Below are 24,040 nucleotides of genomic sequence, written 5' to 3' on the forward strand. Positions count from 1 at the left end.
TGGATGGGTAGTTACTGAGGGAGCAGAATGAACATTTCAAGAAGCCTTTGAATAGCTTGGGATTTAAAATAAGACAATTTTATTGTATAGAGTTGGAAGGACCTGCCTGTTTAGCATTCAGTGTTTGGATATATCATTAAATAATATAATAATAAAATATAATAAAAGAAGCACATGAGTAGATATCAAGAGATACTAAAATATAGCGATAGCTCATTATTCATGCAAAATAATGCAAAAGGAGACTTCATTAGCAGGATGATTTGGGTCTAGATTTCCAGAGCAGAATCTGCTCTGCATTTGTTTAAAAGACCCTCATGCAGACCAGGGGTTGAATTACTTTATGTAGGACTGGAGAAAATAAGTAGAATCAATGGGTAGACATTATTTGCAGCCTGAATTGTAGGTTAGCATATGAACAACCGATAATGTTGCCAAGAGTTTTTGTTTTGTTTCAAAGGCGCCGATATAAAGTAGTTAGTTTCCCATCACGGAAAGGATACAAGGTAGCTCTGGGTGATGACATAGCAGGATATCTTTTAGAACTAAGGCCCTTTTCACAGGGATACATCTCTAACTTGGGATAGTAAAGCCTTCCTTGTAAATTCAAATGGTCTCGTGTTTATCTATAACAGTGCTACCCAGTGGAAACAGACTATCTGCCATATTCTATAACTTAAAATGTTCTAGTTGCTACATTAAAAAGGAAAACAGAGACAGGTAAGATGCATTTTAATGACTTTTGTGTGACTTTTAAGTTCTTAACTACTTAACTGTGGTAAATATATAGGTAAAAACATTCACCATTTCTCGTAACATGATTCAACATGATCAACAATCAGTATTTACAAAAATGCGCTTTAATTCAAATAATGATCTTGCCAAGTTTTCCTTGCCAAATACCATATCCTTGATAATTTTATATATTTTACTTAGCAATGGGAAAATATTTTAAAGTAAACCTATAACTAATATGAAACTACAAAAATGGTTTTTGCATTTTTTTCATAAAAGAGTTTCAAAATTCTCCGCATATTTCACATTTACGAAGTAGCTCGGACTAGCCACATTTCACCTGCTCAATGGCTACACGCAATTAATGGCTACACAATTGTACAGTGCAGATCTAGAACAATTACTATTCTTACCCTGCTGGAAAAAAATCCCAGAGCTCATTATAAGTTGGAAATGTATCACATGAGTGATGTCATACTACAAATATTAAATAAAATGTGATACTATGAATTACATTTAGATAATTTTTACATCAGTCTGATTTACATGCATTTACATGCATGTGAAATCCAGGAAGATTACTGGGGAGAGGGAAGAAATTGGAGGTGGCCTTATAGGTTGTATCATGTCACAACTCCTCATTTATGAGTTAATCTATATTGCTGTGCAATAGTCCTTATAACTGTGTTTTGTCACCATAAGTAGATTTTTAATCTGTGAAGATGAGATAATAACTGTTATTATTCTGTATTTCTCCAAGTCATAGAGCAGGATAATTTGCTTACTTGTTTGTTTGTTTTACATCAAGAGGTGTTTATCAGGTTGACTACTGGCTTTTGAGTTCTCAATGTATTAATGGAAGATATTTATCCACCCCCAAAGAACCATAAATATTCAGTTCCAACCTAAACATTCTGTCTATGTTACTGGCCAGTCAAGCCAGGTTTGTTACATCCAGATGATTAATACTCTTTGTTGGAGCACAAAAAATGAGAACGCCTTAACAGCTGGACTTAGAAGTTGACTGATTCGCCATTCGGACTTGACAATTCTAATGTGAAAGATATTTTTCTCTTAGTTTAAAATTGTAAATGTTATTCATTAGCCTGCATCGTCTTATTATTTTAGAATACTTAGAAAATGTTATAAAAAGAAAGACATCATAACCAAGCATCCTTAATTTAATACCTCACTTGGGATTCTTCCCATTTTAAAACACGTACATATGTAATGCCTGTCTTTCATTTCAGAATTCTGATAACTGGTCTAAATACTTTTAAAATCATGGTTGCCAAACCATATTGATTATTGTGCAAAACAAATGGATTGTTTTTCAAAAAAATATATGACCACAGGACTACAATCAGAGTGCAACCGCACAATGTTAGACACTGTGGACCAGATACATTTTAGCATGCACATACATTAATCAAACAAAGTTAATATTGAGGATGAAAGTATATACTGAATATAGGATTTGCAGAACGTAATATATTTACTTACCCATTTATCTTAAGAGTTCTACCATGACTTTATAGTCATACAAAAAGATATCAAAAAGAACATAGCGAAGTTTAATAGTTAAACAGATAGATAACGGACACAAAAGAAAGAAGAGACAGAGAAACCGAGAAAGACAACACTTTGTTTTTCCTTGATTTTTAATGTTGGTTCAAATTGCTTAACAACTATCCATGCGCTTTGCTGGATGTTTTAAGGATTGATGAAAGTTAAAGTTATGTTAAAATTTTAGCATTGAAGGTGATGTATATAACAAGTGAACAAACAATCACAAGCTCGATTACAAAGGGATGCATTCAAAGTTACTTAAATACACTATCATTTTTAAAATGTAAATTTTCTTTTAGTTAAATATAACTTCCAACATGCACAGATGCACTGACATAATAATGACTGTGTTTACACAGACACCAAAATAAACACTGGTAAATGTAGTCTATGCAATCTTATTGATGTAAAAAAATAGTCACTACATTCAAATTACACTGAAACATAAATAAAAAATAGATAATCCAAGTGTCTTAGATTGGTTTAAGACTGATTCACATTAGGCTCCTCTTTGCATTTTGCAGTTTTGAAGATGTATTTCTTATAATTACAGTAATAATATAAACTAAATAAGATACGAACAATTCATGGAAACCAAAATGAATAAATTTTCAAGGGCAAAGAACACCCTATAATACGGAAAAACATGGACTCAGTGTAGAGGTCATAGAACTTACAAAGGAACATCAGGATGTTGCCAAGATACTCTGTGTTCATGGTTGAACAATGGTAATCATAGGAAGTGATTGGTAGACCTATGCATTATTTTAGAAAGTGAAACAATGATTCGAATGATGACATTGCATTGGTTACACTTTTGATAAGGTATTGATTTGCCTTCAATGTTTTGATGCTTTCATTATAGAAATGAGGTAACCTCTCAAATTTTTATGAAAATTAGGGAATGTCCCTGTCAGTTTTGAATTGGTGAGGTGGATTTCATTTTCATACATTTCAAATTTGGATGCAAAATATATTGGCTAGTTAAAGTATATCTGTGGGTAAAGAATCAGTTCACTATATGTGCATTAGTATAGCTTGAGATGCTAATCTAGATGAGCCTAGTAAACAAAAGAAATAAGGGGGGGAGGAATTTAAATTGGCAATGTACGACAAAGACAGTTAAATTTCAAGTTAAAACAGTGAAAAACAAAAGGTAACACAGCAAAACAGGACAATTTTTCTAACTTCCTCAAGAATCATTTAGGCTTTTTTTAAGGCGCCCCCACCCGCCCCGCCCATTTCCTTCCTTCTCTCTCTTTTGTGCTGCCCATGCCGCCTTCCCTTATTTTTTCTGATCGATGCTCTGTTTTCCACGAAAAGAAGTGGACACAAATAAATGACGTCAAGTCAGGCATATTTCGACTAAAACATCATAGACCAATAATAAACATATGCTGACATAAATGTAGAGATGATATGCTCTGCCCAGCGTCAGTATGGTGGAATGAACAAAGCACAAGATAGCAATGTCAACTTTAAACTGCACTCAATATGACGACTTAGGCAGCTTACTATTTCATATGTTGATTTGAGTGGACAGATGATCTTGCTTCTGAAAAGATCACAATAAGCAATCACTAAACAGCCATAAACATTTTAAATCTTATGCTCATAAAACACAGGTAGGTCTTACAAATGGCACTTCTCTTTGCAGTATTAATATAGAAATTACATATCTATTTTGAAAAATTACAATGATTAAAAAGGAGATTTGCCAGTCACAGTTCATATAGGTTTAATCTTGTGATAGAGTGTAAATTACACATGTAAAAAAATCCAACGTTTTTAACTTTGGAATTATGTTGAGAGGTTCATTTCTAACTTATTTTACTAAATGAGATAACATGAATGGGTAAATTCTTTGGTTTTTATATTGATCTGTTAATATACTTGTTGTTTGGGGCTGTAAATACTATATCTTCATGTTCTAGAAATGACGCAATAGCTAAATCACTTTATTGAGGTTTCGATCCATGTTACTGTTAACCTTCATTTATAGAAAAGGTAGAAAGTTTTCTGAAAATTACATATTCATATAACAGGGATTAAAGGGTATTTTTCTCTTTTATTGGAGACAAGTGTTAAACTTGATATTATTTTACAAACAGTCTCCAAAGTGGAAAATATCAATATATTTATATTCATAAAGTTTACTACAGAAAATCAAGTTGTAATTAAAATCTTCAAAATCAATGAATCTTAATTTTGTGTGGTAGTTCACATTTATAAAATGTATTATTTATTATATTTTGATGCTCAGAAGATCAAAAGTAACTGTCAAAGCTATCATTTAATTGCTTGTATATTGCATTGCATATGTAAACACATTATTTGAAATATTTGAGACACAATCATGTGCTTTGGTTTCTGTCTTATTCTGAGATGTTCTACATTATACTTGGGTAATTATTGGCTTTTTCATAGTCCTTCAAATATATTTGAAAGTAAAAATAATGATTGTTCTTCCATCTGCTAACACTGGTTGGAGGTCAATAACGATGAACTTTTTTAAACTAGAAAAAAACCCACTGCCATCACGTCAACTCCAAATTTATAGTAATACTAGAGGAACCTGGCCCATAGGATTTCCAAGATTATAATCCTTATAGAAGCAGACTGCCTCATCGTTCTCCTGCAGAGCTGCTACTGGGCTCAAACCTCAGACCTTTCAGTCAGCCGACCAATGCTTACCCTAATGTGCCACTGAGGAAATGAATAACCTGTAACTTTGTAATAATTGTAGCATAAAATATAGGATTATTTACATACATGATATCTGTTTCTCTCCAACTCAACTTTCAATAGAGTATATCAGAACTGTATTCCAATATTGAATATAGTCTCAACAACCATGCTGTATTCTCCATATCTCTTGTTGCAATTTCAATTAGTTCATATGAAATTGTGTCTCTCTGTGTGTATACAGCTGCAGGGATTTGAACTACATTTATCAAGACCCATATAAAAAGTAATATTTCCTTGTAGCGCTTAAGCTTTAGTAAACTAATAAAGGGAAAAGTAAACAGGATCACTTTAGCTTTGTATCCATTTCTGGGCCAATATTTTAATATTTCAAATATTAAAAATGATGAAATAATTTTGGATCTCTGGAGAAAATATAATCCAACTAAACTAATCTAGAAATTTTGTGATATTATGTTGTAATGAAGTGAAATATTTACTGTATGAATAGGTCATAGGCAATGTCTGTGTAATCAGAATCCTTCTTGAACTAAATATTCCAATATGACAAATAAATCTTGATGCATATTGTGTTCATGAAATTCATATGTAGGACTTCCAACTCAATCAGTCCAATTTTTCTTTGGCTGTCATACCTAATAATGTATATTTAACCTGCAATATCTCTAGACTAATGTGATGATCTCTAGATCAGCAGTGCAATTTTTCAGAACTGCAAATTCTCGATCTCTACCCCACATCTCTTCAATCAGGCTCTCCTCCAATGGTCATTCCTCCAATGGCACTGTGATATATCAGAGCCACTTCCTGGTCATCCCCACACCGTCTCTGCTTATCTGAGACCATAACCTTTCCTTCAGATACTTGTGATGGCCTCCTAATCACTCTTGCTTTCTGTTATTATGCTGTTGAATTCTCCTCCCAACAGCTCTTTCAACAGTGCACGAAAATAAACATGGAAAACTCCCCATTGCCTACTGAGTTGAGCATAAACTATTAGACCAGTTGTCATGACCCCTCCCCACTGCGTCTAACCATCCTTTTCAGTCTTATCATCCCACAGCTAAGCTTCATGCTTCGTGTTCTCTCTTCCATAGGAAAACTGTGCTTACTCTCCATTAACACACTCTTGAGGTCCACCCTGAGGTCCATCCCAACTCCCCCCACCTCAGGCTTACCCTGACTTGCTAACTCCTCTTTGTTATTGAAGTAATCACTGAATTCATTCACCAGACATTTTCTCTCAGGCTAGCATCCATGAACAGATTTTCTTCATCGTTAAACAGTGAACTCCTTCAATCCACCACACCTTGTATAGCAAATAGCTACAGCAAGTGCCAAAGAATATTTCCTCGATGTCTATTTGTGAATGTCAATTCACGCTACTTCTTTATTGCACCATTTATTTTTATTAGTTCTAAAAGACCTACCTCCAATATCATCGCCTAAAAGTGATTGGCACTTTCCCATGTCCAGCGTGGGTCCTAGGATACTGGAGAGGGTAGCACTGCTCTCTATACAATATATTGCTAAGTCTAAGTAAGCACTTTAATCTTGGCTCACCATCTCCTTTGTGCATTCTGCCTTCTGTTACCCTCTTTTGCGAGAGGAGTCCCTGCGACCACTACTAAGTTTAGATGTGTCATTCAGAGTGAGTTGGGAGATGTCTCTCCTCAGTGATCCCACGCAGTGTACTCATGACATAGATGGCACAAGCACTTTTCATGTGGCCGCTAAAGGTGGGAGATTCAGATCCACCCAGGGGATCTGTAGAAAAAGCCTTGACTAATGGCGCTGATCAGATCACAACCAAGACAACGCTCTGGGGCAGTTCAACCCTGTAACATATAGTAGCACCAAAAAGCAACTATGATATTTTACCCAGAGCTATAACATTGGCCCGAATTCCTTATGATTATTCTGAACCTCTCTCATGGAAATAGCCATTTCCTCGTTCTGATTTCAGAGTAGGACAGATTAAGTCACTTCAAAGATATTGAAAGCTGTGGGGCAAACTTAATGAAATAGCAGATTTAAGGAGCACAGGTGGCAATGCAATACTTCCAAGTACTTAAGAAACTGGTCTACTTGGCTATCTTTATTTCTGGTCATTACAAAGAAAACTTTTAAAGCATGTCTTCTTGGTTCCTGCCTATTCCACCAGCCGTGGGCCTAATTCAGCACTGCCTCTCTTTATTTTCAAATTAACTTTAAAGTGTGATAGCTGCACTGTGACGCCACATACTGCTGGTATGGAATATTTGTAAGCATTCCTTATCTGTTTGCTAACTTGAAGGTTTTGTTTTTAAAAGTGTAGTTTTCTCTACCTTTTAGATCAGATGTAGTTAAAGTAAGATTAGCTCATCTTCCCAATTCTGTAGATGAAAATGAGCCTCTGAGCAATTAAGGGTTATACAAGATGACACAACTAGTAATGGGTTCAGCAACTACTAAAAACAAATCCTGTGGTTTTCAGATAAAACAATTTCCCATTCACTGTATTGTTCTTAATTGGTGTCTAAAATTCTAACTGTCAAGAAATAAATCTCACTGTCAAGAATGTCTGGACTGATCTAAACCCAGCAAGCGCCGTTTGCTTTCTAGGTTTCTAAATTTCTTGACATAGATATTCTTTGCAGGAGTTTAGTATTCGTCAGTGAACAGTGAATATAGGCATTTTCAGTGAGTTTTCATAAGAGATTTCACAAAAAATCAAGGTCCTTTCAAGCTGATCTTGAAAAGGCTATCCTGCAATAAGTTTTTATACTCAATTTATAGTATACCCATATTCAGCCCCAAACTACTTTTTCTTATTTGTTTTATCATCACAGTATTTCATTAATATAATCTCCTAAATGAAACTCAGACCATAAACTGAACTATGAGAAAATTAACAGCCAACCTATTCATACCCTGCATAGATCTGACTATGATGGGAATATGACTTTGAGTTGAATATGTACTTCCAGACTTTCTGTACCCTATAAACAAAGGCACACATACACCATTAAGTAAAGTTTCTTGAATCCCTTATGGCATCACCAAATGACAATTGAACTGTCCCCTTTTAGAACTAGTAGGGACTTTTGAGTTAGTCTGATTCAGAAATTCACATGAGGCGAGCCTTTATCTCAGAAATGCCCTAATCTATAGCCATGCTGTTGCTCTTGTGTTAAATCATAAACCCACAGTTATGATCATATTACATATTTATTTTTGTGTTTGTGAACAGATAGATCTTTCACACTCTTGTATCTTTCCACACTCTCACACAGTGGGTTCTACATGTCTTTAATTGATGTGATGGATAAGTAAGGATAGCATCATATATGTTTTATATTCATGCTTATGGTTAATCATAATGATGAAGAAGCCCCTCAGAGCCTAACAAATTTTGTTACTATTTCACTCAGTCATCTTTCCTAACTTGGAGAGAAAGAAACAAGTCTTTGGGCAATAAAAATGTGATTGTTTTATTAATGAGTATTCTTTAAACCGCTGTTTTAAAGTGTCTTTATCTTTCTTATGTGGGGAAATTAAAATAAGCACAGTTCGGAATTCACTGGGAGAATGATTTCGGGAAGTGGTACACACTGCTTTCCACAGCAGAGATATAACATTCAAACCCACTCCTCATCTAGTATATGTCTGTTGGCTCTTATGATGGAAAGTGAATGCTACTTCCTCATAAAATCTGCAATTTACACCCTGCATCACTAATCTATACCCACCAGTGAACTAACCACTAAAGTAACTGTATGTTTTTCTTCAAGATTCTGGGGCCCATGATTAATTTAAGAAATATATGTATATATATATATATATATATATATATATATATATATATATGGATTTATATTTAAGTTTTGAAGTAGAAACATATAATATGTAGATGATTAAAATGAAGAATATTTAGTTGGTTAATTATCACCCAAACTGTGTATGCACAAGCAATTTTGAGTACATGTTTATAAAATCAATTTACTCTACAAAGAATAGATCCGAGCCTGGCAAATATTTTTCATGTGAGAATGGCTTACTTCAGTTAACTTAAATCAGTTAACCTCAACATTAAACATACATAACAATGAATTAATAGGGGCTAATAACCTACTTGTGGAAGGTGAGTCTTGGAATGTATGTTTCACATGCATAAATATTTAGAATTTATTGTAGAACAATTTCATTCATTTTAGAAGTGCTTTAAAATTATGTATTATATGAAGTATTATACACACCATAGCAAAACACTGTCATTTCCGTGAAATGGAGCAATTGTGAAATCATGCTAAGCCTGTGTGTCCCCATTTATCAAAATAATCTTTACACAAATTGTCCCTTTTTTCTAGAGATTAATACTTACCTGACATATCACATTCTATTCCTCATAAATATTCAAAGAATAGTTTCTCCTCTCAAATTGTTTCTATTATACACCTAAATACATAAATATCTTGAATGTACATTTGTGTACTTGAAAACAAAGCATATTGAACTGTCAAACTACATTCAAAAATTAGAGGTGAATCCTTACATTTTCAATATCCCCCCAAACGTTGAAAATTTAAATCAAATATGTATATATTATTTCAAGTAACCTTATTAGATAAGATTATTTTCATTAACTGCTATGCAGATAAAAAGGGTCATCATGCAAGAAGTTCCATATCCCCTAGTTGTTCATCAAAGAGATGGATTATAAATAAGCATATAAAATTACAAAATGTCAAAATATAAGGTTTAAAGTTATTTGGTTGGTATGGCTTGAGCATTTCATTATAGCCTAATGAACTTCTGTCACAGTGTCTGGATGTAGCAGGAGAAAGATAAATACACACACATACACATAAATGCACAACCAAGAAAGATAAATACACACACATACACATAAATGCACAACCAAGAGAGGGGTACAGACACCCAATATCATGCAGGAGATGTACAAGGCCTCATTTAGGGTATTGGATCCATAGTACATACAGACAATGTTATATTTGGCAAAATATTTTCTAGTGCTTTCTTTAGAGTTATAGATTGTGTGCTTAATCTTTTTTTTTGTTTTGTTTTTGCCTGCAGCATGCTATTTGTTACTCTGTTGTGGGTAATCCCTGAAAGTACATTTGGAAACCAGTGCAGAACTCAGTTCTAGAATAGCTGTGGCAGGGAAAACAATAAAGAGGAGAGAGAGAAAGACAGAGACAGAGACAGAGAAGGAAAGAGAGACACTGACATCTCACCCAGGAAATTCAGGGGAAAAATTTCCTGAAATACATTTTGGCCTTCATTTTCCTTTTGAAAGCCTTGCTGTGAGGATTTGTTGCCCCCTTCAGAGTACTGTGCCACCTTCGCAAGAGATCACTTAGCACTAGTTTCCACCTTGGAGCAGGTCTTCCTACCTTTCCAGTCTTAATTCTGTGAGAAATGGCTGCAAATCGATGGTTGAGCTCTGAGAGTTTGGGCTCTACTACTTTCCTGCAGTGGTCGCCACGGTTTGCCATTAAGTTTGCTGCTTGGTCACGTGTGGAGTCCACCTTCGGGCGTATGTCATTCATTTCCGCCTTTAAACGCTATATTCCGTGAGCAAGAGACAGAGCTTGATGTTAGTAATGCATGGAAGTTGAGAGGAAAAGAGAAAGCAATGGGGGGAGGTGGTGGAGGGAGAAGAGAGAAGAGGAGAGGAGAGGAGGGGAGAGGAGGGGAGGGGAGGGGAGGGGAGGGGAGGGGAGAGGACATGCACAAGGCGAACATGTAAAGGAAAAGCCAACTTCCATAGCATTGAGAGTGATGATGTGTGCGATCTCTGGAAAAGATGCTATAGTCATCGCTTAAAATTGAATTTATCTATGTGAAATAAACTGTTTCTGGAATTTGAGAAAGGGCTTGAGGTTGTTTTTATTTTTGGCTGACCTTTCTGCAATGCTTGGAATGTTTCCCACTTCGCAGCAGATTCAGCTTCACTGAACTTCATACTCTGGGACCCTCCTACATGTGCAATGTTGTGCCCACCAGGGAAGGTCAGTACCAAGCCCCCTTTCTCTTTCTTTCTGGCTCACTTCCATTCCTCTCTGTTCTGTCATAATCAATGGGAAGAAGAATATTGATTTTTGAACAGATATGGCTTCCGGCACACATACAGAAATACCGGAGGCCTCAGTCTGACCCACGGGATCCTACAGCACATGAATTAAATAAATTATTTCTTATCATTTCAAAAACCTTGAAGCACTTTAATCATCAGAAACCATGAACTGACTGCACGTCAAGTGGAAGTGTGGGTGGGTGCGATGTAGAATCACATCAAAATAAGCTTCAGATAATAGTATAAACTTACTTTGGGGGTTGCCTGAAAATCTTTACAATTTTTAATTAAAAAAAATAAGAAGGATCTCCAACTACATATGTTTGACTTAATCTAAACAAAAACAGGGTAGCATTTTATTTCTAAACCTAGATGGTAAGTAGATAGATGTAGGTTACATAATTTTATATTTAAAAGTTTTATATTATGAAAAGTACAAATGATTTTCCTAAGAGTGAATGAATATTCATGTTCTTGGTATTACTAGTCTATTAACTACACCAATAAGTCCATTCCCAGTTCCTAGGGAGAACTGCAGGAACACAACAGCAAGCGCTGATAAAACTTGTTGGGGTTGAAAAAATAATTGTAATATCAGATTCGTAAAAGAAACAAAAATATGCATGAACACGTAATATGTTTCACACTTTATCATTAAATAGGCAGTAATCAGGTTGTTAAATAAAATTACTAAAGATTTAAGGAAAAGACAATCAAGAATAATTAAACTAAGATATCTTAACAGTTTTTCCTATTTAATGCAGTCAGCAAATGGCATCCATAAAGGAGGGGTATTATAATTCTAACAAGGCATATTTGTGCAATATAATCCCCCTATTTTTTTACATGAATCATGTAAATGAAAAGAATACAGTGTTTTTGCGAAAGAAAATAAAGCATGTCCCAGTAACTGGGTTCAATACATCAAGGGAACAGATTAAATGAATTTTCCTTTATGTATATTCTGTTTTTATATAATCCCAGTATTTCCAAAGGATCAGGATATGGAACTAGCATAGGCAAAGTATCCAGATGATTGGTGTTTATGTGTTTACTCACATTGTGAAAGATGGCAGGAAATTGGTGCCTGCATGGGAGTAAGTTACTTTAAAGTTGGGTAGCGATTTGGATATGATACCAAATTATAGGGTCATTATGGGTCGTAGCCAACTTGATGGAACCTAACAACATCGACACAGCTTCCTCTGCAGAGTTTTAATTGGCATAATCAACTAGAGGTGGATTTGGACACAGTCCTACTACAAAATTCGTCAGTCATTAACACTCTCACAAGAAGGGAAGGAGTGGAGGAGGGAGGGGGTTGTTTCAACCATATTAAAATCACTTAGTATCTTCCAGGAGAAAGACGACTAACATGAATGTTGTGCCTTGTGAAAAGCACACATCTCATTTGCTACCTTAAGCACGTCTTCTTTCTGCTGAGGTTTCTTTTTCTCAGTTTCATCCAAAAGTGTATCTGCCTGAAGGATCCAGCTCATGACGTGGTTCACATTCTGCTCAAATGTTTCCATGTGCTTCTGGTACTCCTTCATTTTACAAAGACATATTAATGTTCATTAGACAATATTTTAAATGGTTACCCCTACTTTTTGTAATTTTGAAAAGATTTTTTTTTAGAAAGAGGTGTTCTTTTTCTCATACAAATGCATTAGGGGACGTGTCACACTATACAACACAGTGAAAACATGGATAGAAATATATGAAATTATAGTTTTAAATATCGGCAATGACAAATATTATGGTTGAATGCTTATGTGAAAGTTGTTCTAAAAGGCAGTGGATTGGAAACACTTCCATACTCTTTTCTTACCAACAAGAGGTTTAGCCATTCTTCTGCTCGAGAAGTAACAGCGATCCAGTTACTATTCAGAAGGCTAAGTTTATCTTCCACCAAGGTCTCTTTCTTGCCCAAAACGACTTTCAAGGACTCTCCTAGCTCAGTGACACTCTTGAGGTGAACTTTCTGTTTCTCCATCTCTTTCTGAATAGCCTGTGAAAAGGATTGACTTTTAAGTTCATGGAACTTATTACAGCCTTGTGATATAATGCCTATGAAATGATGATGACTATAGTTACCATGGTAAGCTTTTGAAGGGGTTTAAACTTACAGCCATGCATTTTAGACTCAGGACAAATCACTTTCCAGATTTTGAAATTTCATTACTGGGCTCAACATGAACATATATTCATATGCATGTGTGATGACAGGTAAGCATCAGACTGGTAACCACCAAGTCTGTGGACAGTCTCAGAAATCCTCCAGAGCCTTGCTATGAGTTGGGATAGACTTGATGGAAGTGGGTTGAACTTAAAATACCCATTACTAAGTATATACAGATATACATGGTTCATAAAAACATAGCTGCTTTCGCTTGATCTGCACATGTATCGACTATAGGCAGGTCTGAGGTAACCCATACACAAATAAGGAGCCGCTGCCAAGAATTCCCGTGCATATGGCACTACTGTGACTCTGCAGCAGGGAATGGTAATCTTTCCTGGCATGGACTCTACCGGCATCTGCTGCTGGTGGTGGTGGTGGTGGATACTATAGAACTGATTTTTACTCACAGAGGAGAATTGTCCCCATAGGATTTTCTGGGCCAGTGGGTTGTGACCCCTTTGGGGATCAAATGACCCTTTCACAGAGGTCACTAATACCATCAGAAAACACATATTTCTGATGGTCTTAGGAACTGAGACACCACTCCTAAATCCATCTCCCGACGGGTCTGCCCACATGCAGATATGCCTACATATGAGTACCCGGTGTGAAGACTGTTACTCACACTTCAAGACAAAATTTCATTTATTTTAATTTAGAAATAAATCTTTCAATACAAATAATTACATATCATTTTTGTGATTAATCAATATGCTTTAATTATGATCAATTTGTAACAATGAAAATACATCATGCATATCAGAAATGTACATGACAATTCATAACAGTAGCAAAATTACAGTTATGAAGTAGCAACGAATAATTTTATGGTGGGGAGTCACCACAACATGAGGAACTGTATGTATTAAAGGGTTGTGGCCTTAGGAAGGTTGAGATCCACTCTTGTAGGCAGTATGCTGGAGTTGCTTAGTAGGTTCAAATCCTTGACATTTTGTTTTACCTGCCAAGCACTTAGTCATGCTCCTCTCAAGTGTTCCCTAGCATGTGGTCACTGGAGTTCAGCTGGCCTACTGGGTAAGTCACAAAATTACTAATTCCTAGGTTAGTAGTTTGAACCCACAAGTCGCTCTGCTAAATAAATATGAGGCAGTCTGCTTCTATAGATGTAGATTTAGTCTCTGAAACACAAAGAGGCAGTTCTATAGGGTTGCGACTTGGTGGCAGTGGGTTATTGGGGTTTAAGTGATCAATTGCTGTAAATATTCTTTCTGGGGGAGGTTGCATGCTTGTATTTTGGGGGAGTGAGGGCTAGAGATACCTTGGGAACAGTCACCCTTGTGAATGGAAAAGTGGAAAATCAATTACAAAATGGACTCATATAACTCAGTCACTCTATCTTGGTTTCCTTTTTTTTAAATCATAATGTAAATTGTGGAGTTGAATTTAAAACCAAAGAAAAGGAAAAATCGGTACACATTGTTTTATTGCAGCATAGGAAGCACTCATGAATCAACTTTCAGGAGTTTCAACAACACATTAATAACATGAAAAGCATCAGATATGAATGGAAGTAAATATAGCCAATTTTCTTAATTTCCCATAATTAATTTCAATTAATGTATAGATGCAGAATATTCTAAATAACCCAAGTCAAATTCATCACCATCGAGTTGATGCTGACCCATCGCAGCCCTATAGGATGGGGAAGAACAGTCACTATGGGGCTGTGAGACTACAGATCTTGATGGGACCAGGAAGCCCACTCTTCCTCCTGGGGAACTGCTGATCGTGCTGAATGAAAACTGGATGATGGTTTCTTACTGCTGAACTTGTGTTATTCACCTCAACTTGTAACTCTCTGAACCACTACGTCACCAGTACTCCTTGATAGTCAACCCAGGAAGCATTAAATTTAAATGAACAAATTACTCTCTGCCTTTTCTTAGTCATAAAACATACAAAACTGCCATACAGTCAATTCCAACTCATAGCAACCCTATAGGTCTGGATAGAACTGTCCTTCTATAGAGACTGTAACTATTTTTTAAGAGACTGTAACTCTTTAAAGGAGTAGAAAGCCTCATCTTTCTCCTGACAAGCAGCTGGTCATTTTAAATGGTTAACCTCATGGTTAGGAACCCCACCTGAAACCTACTATGCTGCCATCTATCCTTCCAATCATAGAAAATAAATAAATGTTCATTCGCTTTTCCTATATTTAAGAAAAATAAGGGAACAACAGGACATTTTCTCACAGGCAGTTCATTCAGTGCCATCGCGTCAATGCCAATTCACAGAACAGAGTAGAACTGCCTGCTGTGCATTTCTGAGACTGGAACCCTTTACAGGAGCACAAAGGCCTAGCTGTCTACATTGGAGGAGCGGGTGCTTTGAACTGCTGACCTTGCAGGTAGCAGCGGAGCACAGAACCACTATGCCAACGAAGCTCCTTCCCCATCTCTCTTCTTTTCACATTTTTGATTAGTGCTAAAAATGTATTTCACTGATTTTCCCATTTCTAAAGCTTCGATGTTTGAGTCTAAATTTAAATACATAACGAGGTTTTAGTTTTCAGCTAACCTACCCACTTCCTTAATGGATACCAAGGTGGAATGATCTGTTATTTTGGTCTTTGCTGATCATATTGCTATTTGGTGAGGAGGTTTTTCTTCACTTTTTTACTGTAAAACTGTAAAAACATGTTGGGATGCTTATCTGTTCCCATAGGACCCCAATTCACAGGTATTGTCCCTCAGGGGCAGAGAAATATCGTTCACTTGTCACTTGGAGGGATCATTCCGGTATGTGAAGATTACATTCAAAGGGGATTCAATTCTTCGACATTTTCACACGATAGAATGTATAATGTCTTCTACAAAGTTTGTTGGATTTTCCCAGGAAATCTTTTTCCTGGGATGCGTTTTCACTCCAATGTCTTCTTACCCTTCTCTATTTTATTTTTATTTTAATCCTGCCCTTCAGAGTTGATCTTCATTCAAACTCACATGAACTCATCCCCACCCTCTTACTCACCTTTTGCTAGGATATACGTGAATCGCTGCTTGTTTTAGGAACTAACATTTCTGAAAGCTCTTTCTACTATGGATGAGTGTCTAAGTACAAAGCACACCCATGAATGTATTTTAAAAGATCGCCTCCCCCTGAGACATCTGCATTCAATCTACATAAATATTAAGCTATGCCTGGCCATTGTGACTTGAGAGAGTTCTTTCCTATATTAAAATATATTCATGGGAATAAAATGAGGAAATTATCAAATTACCATAATCCTTAGATGTGTATTTGTTACATTTAAGGTCGCTTGAAATTCAGATGGAAATTACAATTCATATTTACATTTAAAGTGATAGTGTTTCCTTTCATCTTCAACAGCTGTACTTGAATCACTTGTGGATCACGCAATCTAGTATGTCTTAAACTTCAGAAAGTCTGAGAGTCATTATTTTGGGGAGCCTATGTTACTTTGTCATGGTTAAAGGTTCAGGACATATTTTACTGTTAGGGTAATGTGACAAATAATATAAAGATAAATTAAAGAGAAAAAATATCAAAGAGTGGAATTTGCAGCATAATATTGATAATTTATTAATAATACACGGTCTATTAAAAAGAAGTTCATGAAAGCAGAATGCACAGAATAGAAGTTATAACTATAACTGAAATGACAGTGAATACTGACTCTAATGGCATTGCACAGATGTTCTATGTTCTGAGTAACAGCTGCTTGACGCATTCATTGTACCAAGTTAATGATCTGCTAGTGCTACTTCACTTCACAGATAAATTACTATGCACTCTTTCAAAAAAGATATGTAATTTTTCATAGGAACGATAGTGTAACAGACTTGAGAAATCGAGTAATAGTCCCCCTGCATCTATAGCTAAAAGGAGCAATGAGGTGAGGCAATTATCTAGATAATCTAAGATCAGAGATCAAATCTTCTTCAACTGAGAAAGGGGGTTGTTTAAAGAAATAGCCGACATGGTTGATTTAACGGAATGTAGATTTCATTAGACAGCTTGAAATGAATGGATTGCCCATGCGTTGGGCCTCATGCTTTGTTGGATATTAGAGGCACTCACTAGCCACAGTCAAATCAATTATATTGGAAAGTCTAGGAGTGGGTGACTTTAAAATATAGTGTTGAATGTTACTGGAAAAAAGGAAAGATACATTCTATCAAGTTGCATTGTGTGGTACTTACAAATTTAATCTTTTTGGTCGGAAATGACATCAGAAAGATAATGTAAGTAACTAAAAATTCTTCCTACTGCTGTATATTATAAAAACGTGTTCTTGAAATAAATTTGAAAATTGAAAAAATAACATGTTACATACAAAACTATGTACATATCAATTAGTTTGCATTATTTTACACTCTGTGTGACATATATTATTATTTGTGTGTGTGTGTGTGTGTGACTCTCCTCACAAACTTCTGGAATTAGAATAACATGAGTCAATGCGTGAAAAATGATAGCTGTGAATGATTCAATAACCTGAGAGGCATGAACATGTTTTGGCTTAGAAAACATGCATTAGGGATGTCTAGTTGGCCATTTAAATTTTAGATCACATTTGAATATTAATGGGAACTGAGGGAGCTGAATTCCTGAACTGACTTTTACATTTTGATTAATGAAATGAAATAAATTCATAAAATCTACTGTATCTTCGGAAATTTATTTTCAGTTAATTTTCTTTGTGAATGTATGCTCTAAAAAAGCTATCAGACTAGTAGTATAATTTTAGAAATATTTTAATTTGAGTTTTGATCATTTGGACGCTGATCACCATAACTCCTTGGTTTGGCCAGATATAAAACTTGAAGACAAAATGTGTGCCTTTACCCTTCCCTCCCATTTCACACTCCATGTGATAGTATGGATACATATCTATGTAAAACTTGAATAATTTTCCTTCCTCTAAGTATTGCTTGCTCCTCATTTTCTAATTTATTTCTGAATACCAGGTGTACTCTCTGTATTTCTTTAAGCCATGCTAAAATTATTTTCTGAAGGTGCATATGATCATAATAACAATAACAACAATAATGAATGAACCCACTGCCTTCTATTCTATCCCAATGGATAGTGACTCTATCTAGGGTTACTGTTTATGGGAACAGAGCGCCTCATCTTCCGCCCTTGGAGAGGCTGGTGGCTTTAAACCACCTACTTTGTGGTTAGCAGTCTGTCTCTTACCTGACATCACCACGAGGACTCTTTAGATATATAAGGAAATCCATAATAAATGAGACTGATTAAATGCAATAAAAATAAAAATTAAAACATTTACCTTTACTAAGTATACTTGAATATATGCTTTTATTTTTATTAAAGGTGAAATAATTCTAATATGGATTCATTCACAATGTCTTGTATAAAACTTTTTCTCTAGCCATTGCAAAATGTTCATATATAATGAAATGCAATGTCTTTGGTCAATAGAATGGAGAGATATGTAGTAGAAATGAATATAATAGTTTCTTTTCAAGGATACCCAAGTAATGCTGTTTATTTGAATGGAGCCTTCTAAGGCACAGGGTAGACATGAGAGGCTCTGGAAGGACACACAGGGCACTGCAGCATATTCTCCAAGTATTTCCTGAGATTCTGATCTAAAAAGTAATGAACCTTAGCTCCTTTGTGTTTTTTTTAATCATTTTATTGGGGGCTCGTACAATTCTTACCACAATAGTTTTAAAAAGTTTAGAAGAATCATCACCAAAGGTGAGTAGGGGGAATGAAGAACAGAATCTAAAGTTATGAATGACTAGAGATTTTCCTGGAGCCAATAAGCCTGAATGAAACTCTGAATCCATTGCCCTAAAATAATCTTTTAAATTCGAACTATATATGGCCCCTGGCATCTTCATCGAATCAAACAAGTTTAACTGGCTTTTAAACGTCTGCCTTCTGCATTCTACTCTTTTCAAGTGACAATCACAACTTGGAACATTGGATAGAACCCTTAGAGACCAGTGAATTGATGTGACAAGAAATGGAACGACGGAGAAACGATGCGTGAGAAAAAAGGTCATCACAGACCTTGAACTGTACATGTTGGAGCTGCTGAAATGGTGTATGTTTTGATGTGTACAGTTTCAAGAACAACAATAAAACATAATTTTAAAAGTAGCCAATTAAATTCTAAATTTTGCCAATTAAAAAAATCTTGGAATGACAGGCAGATACATAGACTATATGACATTTAAATCAAAAGCTCCCCAAACAATAAATTATTTTTTATTTTAAAGGAAAATAAAGGCTTAAAATGATAGGTTTCTAACTTTTTTGTTGTTATTGTTAAAGTATAAAATAGCATTACGTCTTTTGGAACACAATTACTTGTCAGACGGACTCAATAAGTCCACGACTCTCAAGCTTTCTATGCAAAAGCATCTCTAGAAACCATTGCAGGGTTCATTAACTTGTTCCAGTACTTTCAAGGTGAGGCTGGTGTCAAAACACCTCATTAGGTAACTTATGAAATGCTGGCATGGTACTCTGGAATAGAGTTCTGATTTGGCATAATTTTAGAGCATCTCCTGAAGTTACATGTACGTTTTACTCACATTTCTTCAAATTCCTTTCATGGCTAGCTCGATGTCTGGATGCAGTTATGCAGTTATTCCATCTTTAATTTAGAGAGTTCTCGCATAACATTTGAAATGAGCAATCAAAGAGACTGCTTATGATGTCAATGTAAAGATGACTCAAAATGCAGCCAAGGTGATGTTCCTGAATCTCCTCTGTGTACCACTACTTGTCCCATACTTGTTTTCCTTTATTTCTTACTTTCATAGAGCATAAAAATGTTCATTATTTTTTATCTCAGGGACTACCATTATAAGGATCCATGTTTTGTAAGGAGAGAAAGAGAGAGAGAGAGGTTGCATGGGCCTTATGTCTTTCACAAGAATGAAATTCTTAAACAGCCATGTCAGTCGTCGACCAGAAGTCATTCTCTCATAGATCTATTCATCGTTTTAGCTGGGCACATGGTTATTCAGGTGTTGCTGTTGGTTTTGTGAAGTGACAGCGAGTCAGTTCCAACTCATAGTGCTTTGGGCCCTATGCCATCCTCAGTGTTGGCTTTCTGTTTGAGCCTCCATGTCAATTCATTTTGTCGAAAGGTCTGCCTCTTTTTCACTGCTGCTCTACCAAGCATGATGTCCTTTTCCAAGTACTGAACTCTCCTGATAGCATGGCAACCTATATAAGACCAAGTATCACCCCATCCTTCATTCTAAGAAGCATTCTGACTGTACTTCTTTCATGACAATGTTTAAGGCAGTCCATGGTACTTTCAATTGTCTTCGCCAGTATCATAATTTGAATGCATATTCTTCTTTAGACTACCTTATTCAATTTCTAGCTTTCACATGTATATGAGGCAATTGAAAATTCCATGGCTTGGGTCAGGTACACCTTAGTTCTCACAGTAAATCCTTGCTTTCCAAAACTTTAAAGAATTTACCTGCATGTATGCTTTTATTTTTATTAAAGGTGAAATAATTCTAATATGGGTTCATTCACGATGTCTTGTATAAAACATTTTCTCCAGCCATTGCAATGGCTAGAGACTCTAGGCTATATTTTAGACTATAAAACGTTTTCTCTAGCCATGGCAATATGGCCAAGACTCTAGACTATATTTTACCACCATTGCGGAAAGCTCAATGTGATGAACTTCTGGAGTCCCTGGATGATGCTAATGGCTTAATGTATTCTACTGCTAAACAAAGATTAGAGGTTCAAGTACACCCACAGTTACCACAGAAGGGCCTGGTGCTCTACATCTGAAAAGTCATATCACATGGGGTCATTGTTAGTTAGAATTGACTGGGTATCAATTAGCATTTTAACTCTTTTTTTTTCATGAGAAACATCAGTCTTTATTCATAAATAAAAACATGGAATTTCCAGTATTTTACAGGGCCAAAAAACAGCATTGGAAGTAGAATAAGCCGAAGCTGGCAAAAGCAAAAGAAGCAAACAACAACCAAAAAAGGATAAGTGAGAGAGGGAAACAATTCTATGTACACGTTCTTACACACACCCGTCCCTCTGAAGCCAGCCTCTGCTGGGGTTCCCAGCTTTGCCTGGGGAGGCCACACGGCCAGAGGCAGAAAGGGGAGGCAGAGCAGGCTTCTCTCATTCCAGGGTACAGCCGAGAGCTGGGGGGCCCGGGTCAGCCCCTCTCCCACACACTGCTGCTCCAGTAGCTCACTGGGTTACCCTGGAACCCTTCCCAAGAGAAGGCTGAGAAGGGAGGCCCAGGACAGGGCAGGACCTAGAGGCTCAGCAGGTACCATCAGAGCACAGGGGAGAGGTGGGCCCCCAGCCCCAGGAGGAAAGACCAATACAGAGAGTCTGGGAAAAGCTGCGAGTCTGCTCATCCCATTTCCAAGACCCAGGCAGGGCCCTGGTGGGGAGATGGGGAGATGCTGCTCGGTACAGAGTGAGGCATCCTCCTCGGTCAGGCCTGCCCTCAGCCAGCAGGTGGACAGGAAGGCTGGGGCAGTGCCCGCTCTGGGTTCCATGGAGGCCTGGAGTTTCTGGTCCCCGCTCAACCCTACTGTGTAGAGTCCCCTTTCAGAAAGCTGGGTTTGGCCGGACCCAGGAGCAGGGAAGATGCGTTTTAACAGGGGAGGGAAGAAAAGCCCCATGAAACGTCACCATGCTACAGGCCCCCATGAAGACACAAGGGCTGGCTGTCATTTACTGGGGAGGGGAGGGTGGGCGGCATACCCCCGTGACAGGAAGCCAAAAAAGCCCAGGGCTCCGCCCCCAAGGCCTGGCCTCACAGAAGGGGCAGGGCCACTGCTGTGTAAAAGCCTGCCCCTGTGTGGCACCCCCATGCCCTCCCCACACAGGCTGGCCTGGCCTGTGGTCTGAGCTAGCTGGTGTCTTCCTGGGGCTGCACCAACCCAAGCCCCCAGGGTGGCTCATGTGGCCCTAGCTGGCCCAGAGTCATTTTAACTCTTGAAAGGATGTCCTGAAGAATAAAGCTACCTCCCTACACTAAATTTTTGTTCAATGGAAATAAACTCTAATACTCTTAAAGCCATCAAGCTTTTAATTGTATTTCCCACAGCTCCTCAGTGTACATATATGCATATAAAAGTTGTAGTCTTAAACTAAATAATCACAGAAATATATTTATTGGAGTTGTAAGCAAATATAAGATTGATACATCATTTTTTTAACCAAGCCCCCCTTTTCTTCCTTACTACAATAACCTCACGTGGTATACAATACTGAATAACTATAGTTAAATAGTTTACCCCTAACATTAACTCCATTTTGAATGGGAAGAAAAATAAATTCAATCACTCTTCATTTTAATGTTTCCTAAGTCAATAAACTATAACGATTTGACTTTTGATTATTTCATTTTAAAATAATTTCTCACTTTCAGTTTCAATGTATGATGTTGATTTTTCGTGATGCAATGAAAACTTAATGACTTTGGATCATCGAGATAACATTTTGAATTAAAAGCACAGAGATCAAATATATATATCTTTTTAATACAGGAAAACATTTGCTGATATTTTATTTTAAAATGAGTGGAAATCTATGATGTATTTTTCCTGTAGTGTCCAAAACCAGGGTAAATTTTAAGGCAAACACACATTTTTAATGTCAGTTTGTATTCATAAATACATGAACACAATTTCACGAATCATGGTAGCAAACCTCAAGTGTATTAACACATGCTAGGAAAGGAGTGCCTTGCCCTTAAATTCTAGCAAGTAAAAAACTATCTGATTGGATGTCAGATTAATGGTAGGAATTGACCAGCTGAGGATTAAAGGAGGCCCTGTGCTCTTTGTCCCTGACATCTGTGTTCTGCTGACCTTTCAAGTACTGTCCTCAGTCGATGTTTCCTTTTGTCCTGATGGTTGTGGGCTCCATCATGACACTGAGGTCTTCGGCAAGTCACTGAGAAACCAGAGCCGGATGTGGGGACAGTCTTTCTGCATTCTTTAAGGAGCTTTTCCATAACGTAGCTAATTCTAAGCAAACCTTTAAAAGATTCTTGTAGAAGCTTACCATTGGTTTTATCGTGGTCTCAAAATATAGAGGTAAACTACTGATGAAATCTTCAGAAGAGGGGAAATACAGTGAGAGAATATTTTGTAATTCCATTGATGTTGCACAGTAAATACTTCCTTATAAAATCTTACTGCAATGTGTTTTCCTGTACATTAAAAATAACCTTCAGTAATATAGTTTTACCTTTCCCCAGGCAACTTCAGAATCCAAATTACTAGGCATCCCTTCAACTGCTGATCTCTTTGTCAATTCCATATCTGTAGCTGCCAGCCATTCTGTTAAGGCATTCATTTCCTTTCGCATCTTCCGGGACAATTTCAAGCATTTTTCCAACTGTTGCTTTCTTTCTGTTACCTGAAAAGGAAGATAAAAAACAGTTTTCTTCTTCAATTCAGGTTTACACTCATATAATTGGAACTTTCATATATTTTTCATTCTAAAATAATCTTTTCATTATCAGTCAAAATCACATTTCAGTAAATAATATGGTTGGAATATGAACAGTCCATAATAATAGTCCAGGGCACAAGAAATAAGATTTCTTCTCCAAAATGTAGTGTCATGATAAAAGACAAAACTATATCAACTTGTCTGTATTGTAAATTAAATAAATTTATGACCAATGTTTCTAATGAATAGACGGGAGGACATCATGCAGAAGATATGGTTCATCTGTCTTCAAAACCTGACAGTCTTTTTTCAAAGATATTTGTTAA

The 24,040-nt window shown here is 36.5% G+C and overlaps 1 protein-coding gene across 1 annotated transcript in view; it reads right to left on the bottom strand.

The window, feature by feature from the left end:
* Positions 1-24,040, bottom strand: part of LOC142433259 (dystrophin-like) — an 83,073-nt gene that overhangs the window by 13,279 nt on the left and 45,754 nt on the right. Inside the window, exons 6-9 of the mRNA XM_075538340.1 lie at positions 23,508-23,678; positions 12,921-13,100; positions 12,508-12,636; positions 10,407-10,577 (exon numbers count right to left, since the gene is read on the bottom strand). Coding sequence (XP_075394455.1) covers positions 10,407-10,577; positions 12,508-12,636; positions 12,921-13,100; positions 23,508-23,678 — 651 coding nt within the window. The remainder of the gene's footprint in view (positions 1-10,406; positions 10,578-12,507; positions 12,637-12,920; positions 13,101-23,507; positions 23,679-24,040) is intronic.

This window comes from Tenrec ecaudatus, chromosome X, assembly GCF_050624435.1.
Source record: "Tenrec ecaudatus isolate mTenEca1 chromosome X, mTenEca1.hap1, whole genome shotgun sequence".
Classification (NCBI taxonomy): domain Eukaryota; kingdom Metazoa; phylum Chordata; class Mammalia; order Afrosoricida; family Tenrecidae; genus Tenrec; species Tenrec ecaudatus.